The sequence below is a fragment of the Pyxicephalus adspersus genome, chromosome 12 (assembly GCF_032062135.1).
Source record: "Pyxicephalus adspersus chromosome 12, UCB_Pads_2.0, whole genome shotgun sequence".
Classification (NCBI taxonomy): domain Eukaryota; kingdom Metazoa; phylum Chordata; class Amphibia; order Anura; family Pyxicephalidae; genus Pyxicephalus; species Pyxicephalus adspersus.
This window is the reverse complement of record NC_092869.1, coordinates 45,931,709-45,945,930: the sequence shown is the minus strand read 5'-3', so window position 1 is coordinate 45,945,930 and position 14,222 is coordinate 45,931,709. Positions and strand designations below refer to the sequence as shown.

General features: G+C 40.7%; 1 protein-coding gene and 1 pseudogene across 3 annotated transcripts in view; one reads left to right on the top strand and one right to left on the bottom strand.

The window, feature by feature from the left end:
* The window catches only part of TC2N (tandem C2 domains, nuclear), a 42,642-nt gene extending 35,096 nt beyond the window's left edge, over nt 1-7,546 (top strand). For all 3 annotated transcript variants that reach the window (XM_072428098.1, XM_072428097.1, XM_072428099.1), the window contains one exon: nt 4,283-7,546. In XM_072428098.1, coding sequence (XP_072284199.1) covers nt 4,283-4,396 — 114 coding nt within the window. In that variant the 3' untranslated portion in view covers nt 4,397-7,546. The remainder of the gene's footprint in view (nt 1-4,282) is intronic.
* Nucleotides 7,115-7,227, bottom strand: LOC140342752 (U6 spliceosomal RNA; annotated as a pseudogene).
* Nucleotides 7,547-14,222: the final 6,676 nt, after the last annotated feature.

Sequence of the window (14,222 nt, the reverse complement as noted above, 5' to 3'; positions counted from 1 at the left end):
ACGGAGCCTGCAACTTACAGCATTTGATTGGCTAGTTTCAGATCAATTTAGATATATTTAGCATGTCATTAGCAAATATATATCGGACCACCATTGCCAAACTGATTTTATTATTAAGGGGTCATGCTTTTTCTTGCTTCATCATTTGGCAAAGTCATTGTTCTGGAACAATTTTTTAATATTTGTGGCATTTTGCATGCCTATACCATGCTCAGTGGAAGTATATACAATCTCTCCTTGATGTTAAGGTACATATAAATGTGTTGTTTGGTGTCCCCAATATATGACACTGTGAAAGAAATGTATCAAGATATGGTATTGCAGTAATACATAATAATGAGCCTGATTTATTAAATGCTAAATGCTTTAAATCCTGCACCAGGTCTATTCCAGGTTTGCTGGATTACCCAGGTTCTCCTAGATCTATATTGTCCATCCTTGGAAAGCTTTTTCAGGCCCAGTGATTCAGCCTGTACCGTGATGAGAGTGCCGGGGGTGTTTTAACGGGTCCTCATAGAAAATTCTGGCATTCAGAATCACAATTTTATCTTTTTTCTGTATAGGCAATGTGGGACTAACACCTAACATGTTATGTCTAATAACATCTGCTAGTTGTTGGTATGCTTCCTTTTTATATTGTTGCAGATATATTATGTTTATTGACCCACATTGGCCTGCTGCCCTTGTCCACCTAGGGTTCCTGTCCTGTCCTTTAAACAAATGGGGGTTCTGTTATTATTATTACACAGTATTTATAGCGCAGACATATTACGCAGCGCTGTACAAAGTCCATAGTCATGTCACTAGCTGTCGCTCACAATCTAATGTCCCTACCATAGTCATATATCAATATCACAATCTAAGGTCAATTTTGGGGTAGAAGCCAAATACCAGAACTGCATATTTTTGGAATGTGGGAGGAAACTGGAGTACCCGGAGGAAACCCACGCAAACACGGGGAGAACCTGCAAACTCCATGCAGATAGAGTCCTGGCGGAGATTTTAATCCGAGACTCGTTCCTGCACAGGCCAGGGTGCTAACCACTGAGCCACCGTGCTCAGTGGTTAGGGACACTTTCCTATTTAAATGAGAATGTTAGGTTCACAAAGGCTGCTGAACCCCCCATAATCTTCTCATTCGAAAAAGGTATGATTGATCTAGTCACACGGAACTTTTCCATATAAATAATGACCCACCAAAGCATTATCTTTCCATTAACTCTTTACAATGTCCAATAGCCAGACAAGCTACACCACTCAATGCAGCTCCTAATTTTCCCAGTAATCATTTGCTACCACATTCATCTGCTTGTGTTCTAATCACAGGCAATCACTGCCAATTTCAGTAGAATAAACACATTAGCAAAAATCACCTATGTGCGTCATCCGAATTCTGCCAAAGAATTTCTATTTGGTTTGCATAGAAAAGAAAAACAACAGATTTCTTCTTTCCTCTCCAGCAACAAAACTTTCTTTCATTGCACATACACAAAGTGCTCAGCTATACAACCAAGGAGATTGTTTTACATTTCTCCTAAAAAAGAAAGATTTTCCAGGAGAACAAAATGTCACTTGTATAAATTACAGAAGGGGCAGACGCGGCTTTCACTCTTAAATGTAAGCTATTCATCTATTGTGTCACTTAAATACAAGTTAAGGTTAAATTTTCGGTGTAACATTAAAGATTAGTTTACATCGGTGACAATAAGACGAAACCGAATACCACATTCGGAAAACTGAGGCATTGTATGGGTGATGCGAAAGGATACTGAATAGACGAGACTTCGTGTGTGAGCAACAGACATATAAATGTATTTTGTGTATTCAGTTTCAATTAAGTTTTGGGTTCAGAAATCTGAAAAGGCTTCAAATTTAAAACAAAATCCAAATGGATGGAAGATTGTGAATATATGGCTATTGCTAGTTTGGTTTATTTCGTTTCACACTTTGTTACTTTTGTTTCTGACCATTCCTAGGCTATGTATTTCTTATGAATATATGAAATATGGCACCAGTAATGTTTAATTAGAATCTCACATTTTATTCATGGCAATATATACCCATTTTGCCTGGGCTGCAGTAAATCTCAGTTTGCAAAGTTCTTTGTTTTCTCTCGGAAGCTTGCAGCAGATTTTAATAAGTGACAAGATTTTTAAGCCAGCACTGAAAATCCTCTATATGGGCTTACTCAAGGCAGATGACTGTACTTCTGATCCATCTGCTCCTGGGAATTCACATATTGGTGAAATTTGAGTCTCTGGGACTGCATCCAGAAAAGGACAGTGTGTAATTTGGAATACAGAGAAAGGACAATATAAGAGGGGTAATCTTGCGTTTTGTACTCTGGGTTCAGTAACAGAGCCGCTTTTCAGAATCTCGAACACTGGGTCCTCTGTGTAACAAATTCAATCCGGCACACCGGTGTGCTCGCTCGCTCTTCTCTTGTCTTGAAAGGCGGCCAGATTCTCTGGAGAATTCAGGGAAAGTTAATCAACACAGGATGGGGGGAGACATGCAGGTGCAACTGTGATGGAAACATCTGCGGAGAACCCCTTTATGAGCCTATTATTCAAGAATTACACCTACATCCTGCTGTGTATTAATCATATAACATTACTTTGTAGAGAAGAACACATGTGAGCTCATCTTGGGAGGCAGAACTCTCCAAGCAGAAGTTAAAGTGCAGACTTACAGCCAAACAAAGCAAACTAGCTGAAACAGATATGTTGGTTGTTTCATGAAGACATTTATAACGCGCTTCCTTTATACACCCCCCTGACACACTTTAGAACTTGAAAGTGACAACGCTATTCAATTTCTCAGTTTTTTTTTACAGCTTGTTTATTAGACTAGGAATATGTATCATCAGTCAAAGTTTTTTTCAGTTCTTCTCTCCAGCACATGTTTCTATTTAAATTCTAGTACTTAAAACATGTTGGTTTTATATGCAATATTTGCTGCATTTTATTTGTATTTTGGGTGTCTGGGGCGCACATAGCAATGGCAAAGAGGTAATAAGATAAACCTGCATAGCATGAATAATGCTCCAAAAGTCCAAGTCCTGGACAGAAAATAATGCTTTACCTGGGCCAACTTTCCCCTTTGAGATTGCCCAACCATAGGATTGTGAAAAGGCAGATTTTTACCCACCAAACCTTCCACATAGGACATACACAAGTCCTCGTGCCTGCACCAACATCTTCACCTGCTCCGGTCCTTTCTGGACTGTTGGTTGGCCATGCTGGATTTCATTTATTTTAAATTTACACTGAGCAGCACAGGTGTATTTAGAAGGGGAGATTGTGAACATCCACAGATCACTGCAATAAATCAATACAACCAGGGCTCAGAAAGACCACAAATAGGAAAGTATACTTTGGATAGGAGGATATTTACCCTAAGAAGGTGATTGTAACAATGTCTAAATATTGCAAAGTTTGGTTCCTAAAGTTGCTATTTGCATAAGAGGTTACTGCTTTTTAGGACTGCTGGAGCACAATATACTGGGTATGCATAGGCACAGGAACCACCAGGTGATCATTTTTCATGCATGCCCAAAATTAACACAGGGGTACTTTAACCTTCCTAGTGGTTCATTTCTTTCCAGTTTTATATGTCTAAAAGCGGTACATTGTTTTTCATGAAAATTTATTTTACAGTATAATATAATAGTAAGAGTATAATAAAGTTTGAAACACAAAATCATGTAAAAATAATAAATTGAATAAATAAAAAAAAAAATATAGAATTTTTTTAAAAAAATGTTTTAATAAAAAAAAAAAATACATATTATACTCATACTATTATATATACAGTAAAATAAATGTTCTTGAAAACAATGTACTGATTTTACACATATAAATCCAATGTATTGCATTCAATACAGTTATTTTGTATTGAATGCAATACAAATGGAACTCCCCGGTGACTTATCCGGTGCAGAAGCCGGAGGAAGAAGAAAGAACACAGAGATTGTGGCCATAGACGACGCGGGACACCGGCGGATTAGGTAAGGCTTTATTTACTATTACCTTCTATAGGTTTACCTACTCGAGTGTGACTTTTAGCAACTTTTTTCTACCCCGAGTCACACTAGGTTACCGCTAGGGATGTTAAATGCCTTCTGATGATATAAAGCATGGTTGTTTCATGCATTGTTGCTTTATAATTGCAGAATGTGTAGTGAATATTGATACATGTTCAGTAATCTAAATGATTATAGCAGTGGATTTAATTGGAGTTGATATTATAACCAATTCTATTTTATTTCGTATATCTTCAGGTGTGGATCAGCAGTGACAGCAATAGCAGTGAAGCAGCAGAACAATGGACGGACACAATCAGCCACCCAGAAAAGGTGGTCACAGTATGGCATAAACTAAACCCCTCTAGTTAGGGAATAGGACAAGACTTTTATAATGGACAGCATCTACCCCTCCATTGACTGTACATAAAGTCACGACGTGGGTGTCAGAGCATAAACTGGATATGATGACTCCAGGGGGGACCCAACTGTGCCCGAAGGAATCCTCACCTTGATACAGAACACATTTACAGCATTTGTTTCAACGGATTTATCCTGAGACAGCAGCAACCCAAGGATGTGGATTATCTCAATTTACAACAAGGCGTTTTGTAAATTACCAATTTAATTCCTCATTGCACATTATATGTTTTATTGTTTGATATTTGGGGTCACCTTGTTAATGTGAATTGCTATAACGCGTACATTAGCACACGTATTTCTGCAACACACTTTACGTGCGTTATTACAGTGGCATTCTGCATGGCACCCCAATTCAAAAAGGCATCTCATCTCAACACAACGCGCTGCTGTGTATTGTGATGCACTGGGTTGGCAGCTTCCATTTAGGTCAGGTGCGGTGCAACATGGATTATAATGTACTTGCTTGGTTGAGAGTGAGCAGAGACAAGCTACAGATAAAATCCCCTTATAGCACTCCATTGATACAAATTCCTCCATCGACTTCTCAGCATCTCAGTGCATATAGCCCCTTCTGGAAGGGAAAGAGACCTCTGAGCTCTATTGCAATGAGATTGCAGGAGGCGGATTCAAAGTTAAAATTAAACACATTTAATGAGAATTAAATGAATACAGAACAGCATTAGTGTTTTTTTAGCCTTAGGTCTAATTTGACCTGCAAAATATTTTTTTTGTTTATATATTTAAACTCCATCAGATTGTCTTCAATCATTGCACATGACCATCTATCTGATGTTTCTACCATGTAGTCACAAACATCAGGAAAGTACTGCTGGTCTCTTTCTAAAAGGTGGATATCATTCCAATCAACTATAACAGGGGTATCAAACTCAAATACACAGTGGGCCAAAATTAAAAACTTAGACAAAGTCGTGGGCCAAACTTGAAACTGAAATAGCACCGCTACTACAATTCCCTGCGTCTATAAAACAGTCCAGTGCGGGGCCACTCTGAAAGGTCGCTATCCCCGGCATTATTTTGTGTCTATAAAACAGTCCAATGCGGGGCCACTCATAGGCAGAGAGGCCGCTGGTCTATAGACGCAAGTGATGCTGGGAATTGTAGTAGCCCGCTATTTCAATGCAGCGGCGGGCTAACTGCAATTCATATTTTTGACTCCATTGGGGGGGCAAAAAAAAAAGGACATTGCTTGCCAGATTTGGCCCTCGGGCCAAAGTTTGACACCCCTGATCTTTAACACAGTCACTCAATGTCACTCCTCTCATTCTCCGATTCACAGTATTTGTTTTATTACCAGCACATAATCAAATGTCATTCAATATCAATGTATATTCCAAAAGCATACCCGGAATAATGAATGATGAGAATAATATATTATAATCTTCTTAATCTGAACATATTTACAGCACAGGATCTTATATTAAGTATTATGCGTTTAATATTCTCGCTTTTACAGAAAACACTGTATGCAGGTGCCTATCTATGTGCTAAAGTCAGCAAATCAATTCAGTTTTATCCTCTTATCTGTATTCTTTCCAGCAAAGTCTCCTCATATGTGAATTGGACGGCACTGCATCCTAAAGCCTGTGGAATATCCCCTAACAGATATTGGATATCAAAGTATGTTTTAATCTAATAGGTAGGACATAAGTTGTTGGGGTGAGCTAGTGTACTACAGCAATACCTGGATAGAATATCAAAGACATTTTGTATCTGCATTCACTCAAAAGCCAAATTTATATATATATTTTTTTCTCCTAAAGTCCACCGAGCTTTAGCCACCACTCCCAAAAATTGCTTTGTTTGATGCCCCACCAACATGCATGCACAGCAGACACATACTTTGCTTAAATAAACACTTAGGAAATACATGGACAATGAATTATCAATAAAAATGTAAATGTGTCCAGAACACCATAATCATTATACCGACACAACCAGAAACGTGTCCGCAGAGACAGAACAGTACTGACACAATGTCCGTAGACACACAATCAGTACTGTACTGACATAACCAGAAACGTGCTCAGAGAAACACAAATTTGCTGTCCAAGGTTTCTTAAAGCAAGCAGGCAGGAGAGGGAACTATGATTGGAGATGGTGTTGTACCCACAGATGGTGAGAGCTTGAGAGGGAGAAAGATGGGGTAAAGGTTTATCATTCAGGCCATGTGTGCCTATAGATAGCATTAACAAACATATAATAATAATAAAATGACCTAAGCAGTTTGAGAAGTTTCTGGTGCCCATGCCCCCCTATGCCAGTTACCCATGTGGCCCAGTAAGAAATATAGCTTGGCATAAATTTATTAAAGGGCAAGTTTAGTCAGATAATCTGCCAGAAATACTGTGAGCTCCTAACTTTAGCTTTAAGGTTATAATACTTCCCCTGCTAGAACTCTAAATCAGTGTAGTGACCCCAGCTGAATTCTATCCTGCTGGACTACAGATGCTTTTATGTGTTATGGAGATTAGAACATCAAAGTTAAATATACAGGGTTTTTTGGCAAAACAATTATTCTGTATTAAACATGATTCTCAACTAGTACAGAATCAAACATATCCATTTACATTATCAGTGCAAGGTACTGCCCCATCCCTTGAGGTTAGGTACCCAAACAGATTCATTTACATCAACAGTGCAATTTGTAAAAATATGGAACGCGTCACGAATTTGCATGTCATCCTTGCACAGGGGCCATGCTAATCGTCTCTGTATCGTTCCAATTTTAGTACATGTCCTGCCGAAGCGATTATGAAGATTAGAACATAAAGTAGCGGCGCTCCTGGCACAAAGCAATGATGGCATCCTCTAAATTCATGGATATGCTTTAATTTCAGATAATTGGGTTATCTAGAATCGCCTCTATGTATTTATTCAGAAATGGGAATAGAAAAGTAATTTATTAGGAAAAAGGCCAATATCCACATAAATTGCAAAAACAAAGTGGTCTAGTAAGTAATTGTATCACATCTAGTAATATGTGCTAACAATTAGAAAAACCTAAACATACAATCTGTATTCACCTATTTATTAACATTGTCAGCAATACAAAACATTTCAATAAATATTTAGCATTAATTATTCTGCGTCCAGACTAAAGAGCGGCATTTTATGTATAGTGGTTATTTAGGTTTGAGCGTGAGACCTCCTGGGGCAGGGGCACAGAAAGCCCCCCAGAGACCTCCTGGGGCAGGGGCGCAGAGCGAGCGAAACTCCTTGGGGCAGAGGCGCAGAGCAGAACATGTGAGACCCCTCAGGGCAGAAACAAAGAGCACACAAGACTCGTTGGGGCGGAGGCACAGAGCAGAACATGCGAGACCACTTGGGAGCATAACATGCAAGACCCCTTGGGGCAGAGGCAAAGAGCGCGAGAGACCTCTTCGGCAGACGCACAGAACATGCAAGACCCCTTGGGGCAGAGGAGCAGAGGTGCAGAGCAGAACATGCAAGACCCCTTGGAGCAAAGGGGCAGAAGTGCAGAGCAGAACATGCGAGACCCCTTGGGGCAGAGGCGCAGAGCAGAACATGCAAGACCCTTGGGGCAGAGGCAAAGAGCACGCAAGACCTCTTCGGACAGAGCCACAGAACATGCGAGACCTGTGGTCCCTGAAGGGGGTCCCCCAATGTTAGCAAAGTTAGCAAAATGCTAATCTAGCCAGTGAGAAACTACCTAATAAGCTATGGCACACCTTTACTATGGTGAAATGTTCTTATTTCTGTGGTGTCTTTAGGACAAGAAGTAAACAAAAATATCCACAGCAAAAGAGAGATTGCAAAATTGTCTATACATGCAGATTAGGAAGAATATAGTACAGCCTTTAACACAGGTACAGCAGACAGGTAACAGCATGCAGTGATGGTGCAGTTAGTTGGAACAGATAGCAGAAAAACAATACTGCAGGTGGCATGTGACGGGCAATTATATAGAGGCCACCCAAGCTCGCACCCTGTGAGATTTTAGCTTTCACTTGCATTCTTGTTGATTTTGTTTGTGTTGGCAGGACTGTCCAGGACTGGCTGGAATAACACTGATGATATAATATCCTGTATGAAATTCAGAATGCTTCCTGGTACACGTGTGTGAGATTTACACAATTTAGTTGTTAAAGGGAACTCATCACAGATGTTCCTTCAGGGTGATACAGGAATGTGATACACATTTTGCGTTGAGGTCTTCGTCTGCCCAGCAAGAGCTCCATGGCAGGACACAATTTTGGCTGTACATCGAGTTTTTTCAGAGAGTAATCTCTATTCAAGCGATAGTCTTTACATTCACTTCAGTTTCAAAAGAATCATTACACCGCCCATTAAGGGTCTTTTGTCCTATGAGGTTTAATCAAATAATTAAAGAAGTCTATCCTGCAAACACGTGAAGGTTATCTTATACCTTCTTTTAATTTATTTATACAAAAACAAGAAAAACTGAACCTGTGTTTTTGGGGAACTTTGCCCTAAAGGTAAAATATAGCAATGTGCACTCTCCTTTATGATCCTATGGGAGGGTGTTTATATATCCAATTGTTTTTTATGGAATCCGAATACAGTAGGAAAGGACGGTGACTTTATGAATTGCTACCTGTCTTCTATTGAATAGAGTTACCATCACTTCCTGTCCCAGACGTGTCACAGGAAGGGAGAAGAATTCTCAACCAGGGTTCCTTCAGAGGTTTCTGGGGGTTCTTTGAGTAGTTTGACCTCTCAGGTCAGTGTAAGTGTCCCAATGATCTTTTTGGCTATCTGTAAGGGTGATATTCTTTCCCAACGGCCAGCAATGTAAGAGGAATTCTTGCTTGATCATTAGGATTCTTTAAGAACCAAAGGTTATTTCAGAATGTTGGCTGGCTGCTCTTATACTACACCATAACAAACATATTCTATTGGTATTAAGGTTATCACCAAATATTTACTCAAAAATAGCAACTTTTTCACATCAATATATCCAATCCAACATTGTGATAGAAACATTGGCGTACCTTACCAGTCAAGTCCATGGTACAAAGGTCATTCATCCCACTAAATCTTTGAAGGTCTATCCCAATATTTGTACTGGTTGTTCTTCGGAACCAATCTTCCTAATATGAGGCCTGTTACCCCATAATATGATCGCAAAGTAAACTATTCCATTGAACGCAATGCAGCTAACTTACAAAACCAACATTACCTGCTTTTAATGATCCGAATACATTGAGTCCCTAGTCTGAACTTTTACTATTCAGTTCTCCAAAACCCCCGAGGAAGCCGCTTTAGGTGAAACGCGTATGTCACAACACACAACAACGTATGTCTATACTCACATTTAAAAGTATACCAATAGCAAATTAAGTTCAGTTGTCACCCCCAAATACTGTTTACTAGGTGTGAGAACACTCATGTATGACTATGTATTTTGTGTAATGTTATGTACTTTTGAAAGAAATAAAGCAATTACCTGTTTTTAAACAGCAAATAATAGAGTGACACTTAAAAAGCCTTCTTTTGTTGCTTTCCTCTTTTTGAAATCTATTTCAGAGTGTTCCAGGTGTTAAAGTCAAGAAGAGCCTCTTTACCAAGTTAAAAGAATTTTCCATTTAGACAACTATCACTAGAACTTTATTGTTCCTCTATTGGATGAGTTACCATTGCTCTCTTGTTCTTGTGGCAGATGTAAAATATAAGATTTACCATCACATTCAGTCTCAATGATAATGGTCACCAATGCAAATTAGAGTCAGTCTATCTAGCCAGAATTCAGGTATTAATATATAAAACCTAAATGATTCTTCCTCTTTCCTGCAGGACTGAGGGGTAGGTAGAGAAGGTAATCCAGGGATAGGTAGAGGAGGTGGCCACCTTAGCTTCTTTAGCTGGAGAGGGGAACAAAGAGGTCTGTGGTCTATGCTTCTTAAATCAGAAAGGCCCACTTTAGTTTGTTCCCAAAACTGCTTACCTACTCAATGAAAATAAATACAATCTGGGGAATCCTAGGTAATAGTTGTGTAACTTTACAGTTCAGGACAGTTCTGTTTGTTTAAAGTCAACAACTTTTTTGGGCCCTAGGCACAGCATGGTTTGTAAGGTTTTTGTACAGGAAGAGGTGCTGGATGGCTTCTTCCTGTTCTTCATCCTACATCACCTGACCCAAGTGCGACGTAGGATGAAAAAAAAAATTGTGAATCACACTGCGCATGCGTGAGAGCGGCAAATTTTTCCTTTTGTGCAAAAAGGCTCCTTCTGCGCATGCCTGGGATGCTTGGGCATGCGTAAAAGGAGCGCCCATAAGCCTCCTGGGATGCCCGATGTAGGTATCGCAGGAGGCTTTGCGCTCCTATTCATTCCCGACTGCCTAGGGGTTGGCAAACTCCGGCCTTTAGGTCAGATACGGCCTAGCCGGTAGTTTGTCCTGGCCTAATGCCGGCCAACAACCGGCAGCTCCGGAGCCATGGAATGCCAGCAGACTGGCCAGGGGGCATAAGGAACCAGCAGAGTCGGAGCCCCGGTGTGCCCCCCTTGCAGTTGCTCCCCTATTTACCGCTGCCGGCGTTGATACTTCCGCCAACGCGGTAAATAGGGAAAGCTCCTTGAAGGTAAATCCTTCACCTCCACAATGCATACGGAGTAGAGGGATTTCACTTTAGGAGGCGTTCCCTGGTGGTGGGTAGAGCCATTAGTGCGGGTCTGGCCTAGTGTGCTCCCGCTCACCCCATAAATGACCTAGTGGCCATAAAACTTTGCTGACTCCTGGCTCAGGCGATCGAGAATTAGGGGACTGTGCTGCACCTTTTTTTTTGTCTACCCTTTTATGTAAAATAAACATTCTAAATTTACATATGATTTAAGGAGGAGAAGCCAATCCATGCCTTATCCTGCACGCTCCTTGCTTTGGCCCCGGTTTATCTGGTGGGAGCACAGAGGAAGGCAGACGCTACGAAAAAAAAGAAAGAGGAGGAAGGCAGAAGCTACTAAAAAGAAAACAGTCTATAAGGCTGCACTTGTAGCTAAGTTTTCAAGTTTAGGAGCTTTTTAAAGGAGCAGCATTACATAAGTGCATCAGAATCTTCCCATTACAGTAGCAGTGGAGACTTGTTTAGGGTAAAGTTGATTTTTTGGACACACAACACTACTACTTCCTTTATGTATTGGCTGCTGAAATAGAATTGTGTACCCGGTCAGCTCAGCCCCCTACATTTATATAATTAATACCACCAGTGTTCTATTTATTTTTGTTTGAAGGCATATAAACCTCTTATGGAAAAGAAACTCTGCCCTGGGTAAGCAATCTTCTTCATCGCAGATTTGGGTGCAAAGGTTTCTTTTCTTGTGTCCAAAAAGATTAAATGTACTTTGCTGGTACAGATCACCCACACAAGTGAACAATGTAAATGTAAGGTTATAGTAACCTGGTATGAGTACCGCACGCCGCTGCTCCCAAACTGAAACTACATTGATTCCGAATGATAAGCGCTATGCACTTTACATTATTTTCTGCTCATGATGGAAAAGAAAAGACAAAATCTGGGAATTTATAATTCAGATGTATCTAATGCAGTGTTAATATGTGCAGTAAAATACCCAGCACATAATAACTGATATTTTGTAGCATCCACACATTCAGAATAGGAAAAATACAGGTGCTGCAAATGAACCTTTTTTTTTTAATACTGTAACTGTATTTATTGATTATAGTATTAGACAGATGAAAATGGCACATTTTGCTTACGGTGACATCTTAGGAAAGAAGGCTTATTTTACCTAGCCTCCATCAGTGATCACCGAGTGTTAGGAATGACGTTGATTAGTTATTAGTTATCTTCATCGGGGACTGTAGCTAACAATTACAGCTGGGATTCAGAAATTTAAAGTAACTGGTGTAATGTCTAGGAAGTTGTCCAGGCTGCTATATTTTACATGAGCCAATAACAGCAGCGTCCAAGACAATAAGAGATAAATAGTAAAAAATAATAGTAACACATGGAAGCACAGCTTAATGTGCAAAGCCTTCTTTATTATCCTATGGAGGTGGAAGCAATCCATCGTGATAGTTTTTAGTGACAGATGAATGAATGTGTGCTGTATACACAGCGCTGATCTGTTCTATGGAGAGGGGAAGGAGGGGGACGAGTGAGCAGCAACTACTGTGCTCCCCCCTATTGCACAGTGTTTGTTCATCAATCAGTTGTTGTGGTCGTGTGACCATCTTGGTTTGGTGATGATTATCTGACATGTGTACATAGCATTCAGTCTAGGAAATACCTTTATTGGGTTCGATACAAAAAGCTTGTTTTGTTTGTTTTTGGGATAGCAACAGTTCCCCTACTTCAGGGTAGTATGTGGAAGGTTGTATTACTGCACGGCATCCACAAACACAACAACCACAATGTATTATTATTAAACAGTGTTTATATAGCACCAACATATTACGCAGTGCTGTACATTAAATATGGGTTGCAAATGACAGACAGATACAGACAGTGACACAGGAGGAGGAGAGGACCCTGCCCCGAAGAGCTTACAATCTATGAGAGAGGGGAAATAGCACACAATAGGAGATGGGATATGTAGTGGTAGAAAGTAGTGAAGATTTTGGAGACAGGAGAAGACGGGTAGGTGAGGTTGAAGCATTGGGTTTTGAGTGCTCTTTTAAATGACCAGAAAGTAGAAGCAAGCTGAATAGGACGAGGAAGACCATACCAGAGAGTCGGGGCAGATCTAGAAAAGTCGTGGAGCTGTGCGTGTGATGAGGGTATGAGTGAGGAAGTCATTAGTAGATCATTGGAGGTGCGAAGAAAGCAGCTAGGGGGGTATTTTTCTATCAGGTCAGAAATGTAAGCGAGACAAGAACTGTGGAGGGATTTGAAGGCAAAGCAAAGGAGATGAATTTGATTCTCAGGTGAAATGGAAGCCAATGAAGAGAACTACAAAGAGTGGCAGAGGAGGAGTGCCGGGAAGGCTGTGTATGGGGTAGGTAGGTGGGCAGGCTGTGTTTGGGGTAGGTAGGTGGGCAGGCAGGTGGGAAGGCAGTGTATGGGGCAGGCAGGCGGGAAGGCAGTGTATGGGGCAGGTAGGCGGAAAGGCTGTGCATGGGGTAGGTAGGAGGAAAGGCTGTGCATGGGGTAGGTAGGTGGGAAGGCTGTGCATGGGGTAGGTAGGTGGGAAGGCTGTGCATGGGGTAGGTAGGTGGGAAGGATGTGCATGGGGTAGGTAGGTGGGAAGGATGTGTATGGGGTAGGTAGGTGGGAAGGATGTGTATGGGGTAGGTAGGTGGGAAGGATGTATATGAGGTAGGTAGGTGGGAAGGATGGATGAGTCTGGCTGCAGTATTCATAATAGATTGTAGAGGAGAGAGTTGGGTTAGTGGAATACCAGAGAGAAGGATGTTACAGTAGTCCAGACGAGACTGCTCAAATGCACTCATTTATTATGTATTTTATTAAGAATTACCTGAATTGCTTCAGACCAGTATTTCTCAACCAAAGTTCCTCCAGAGGTTGCTGGGGGGTCATTGAGCAATGAACAGTTTGCACCTCTCAAGTTTATGTGACCCCAAGGATCTTGTTGGCTATCTGTAAGGGTGACATTCTTCCCAATAGCCAGCAATGTAAGAGGAATTCTTCCCACTGACCACCACACTAATTTACTGTGATCTGTGGATATAATATTTATAGAAGGGGTTCCCTGAGACCTGAAAGTTGTTTACAGGGTTCTCCATGTTACAAAGGTTGGCAAACACTGCTTTAGATTTTAGGACAACACTTTTAATATCGAGGTCCAGTCTAGG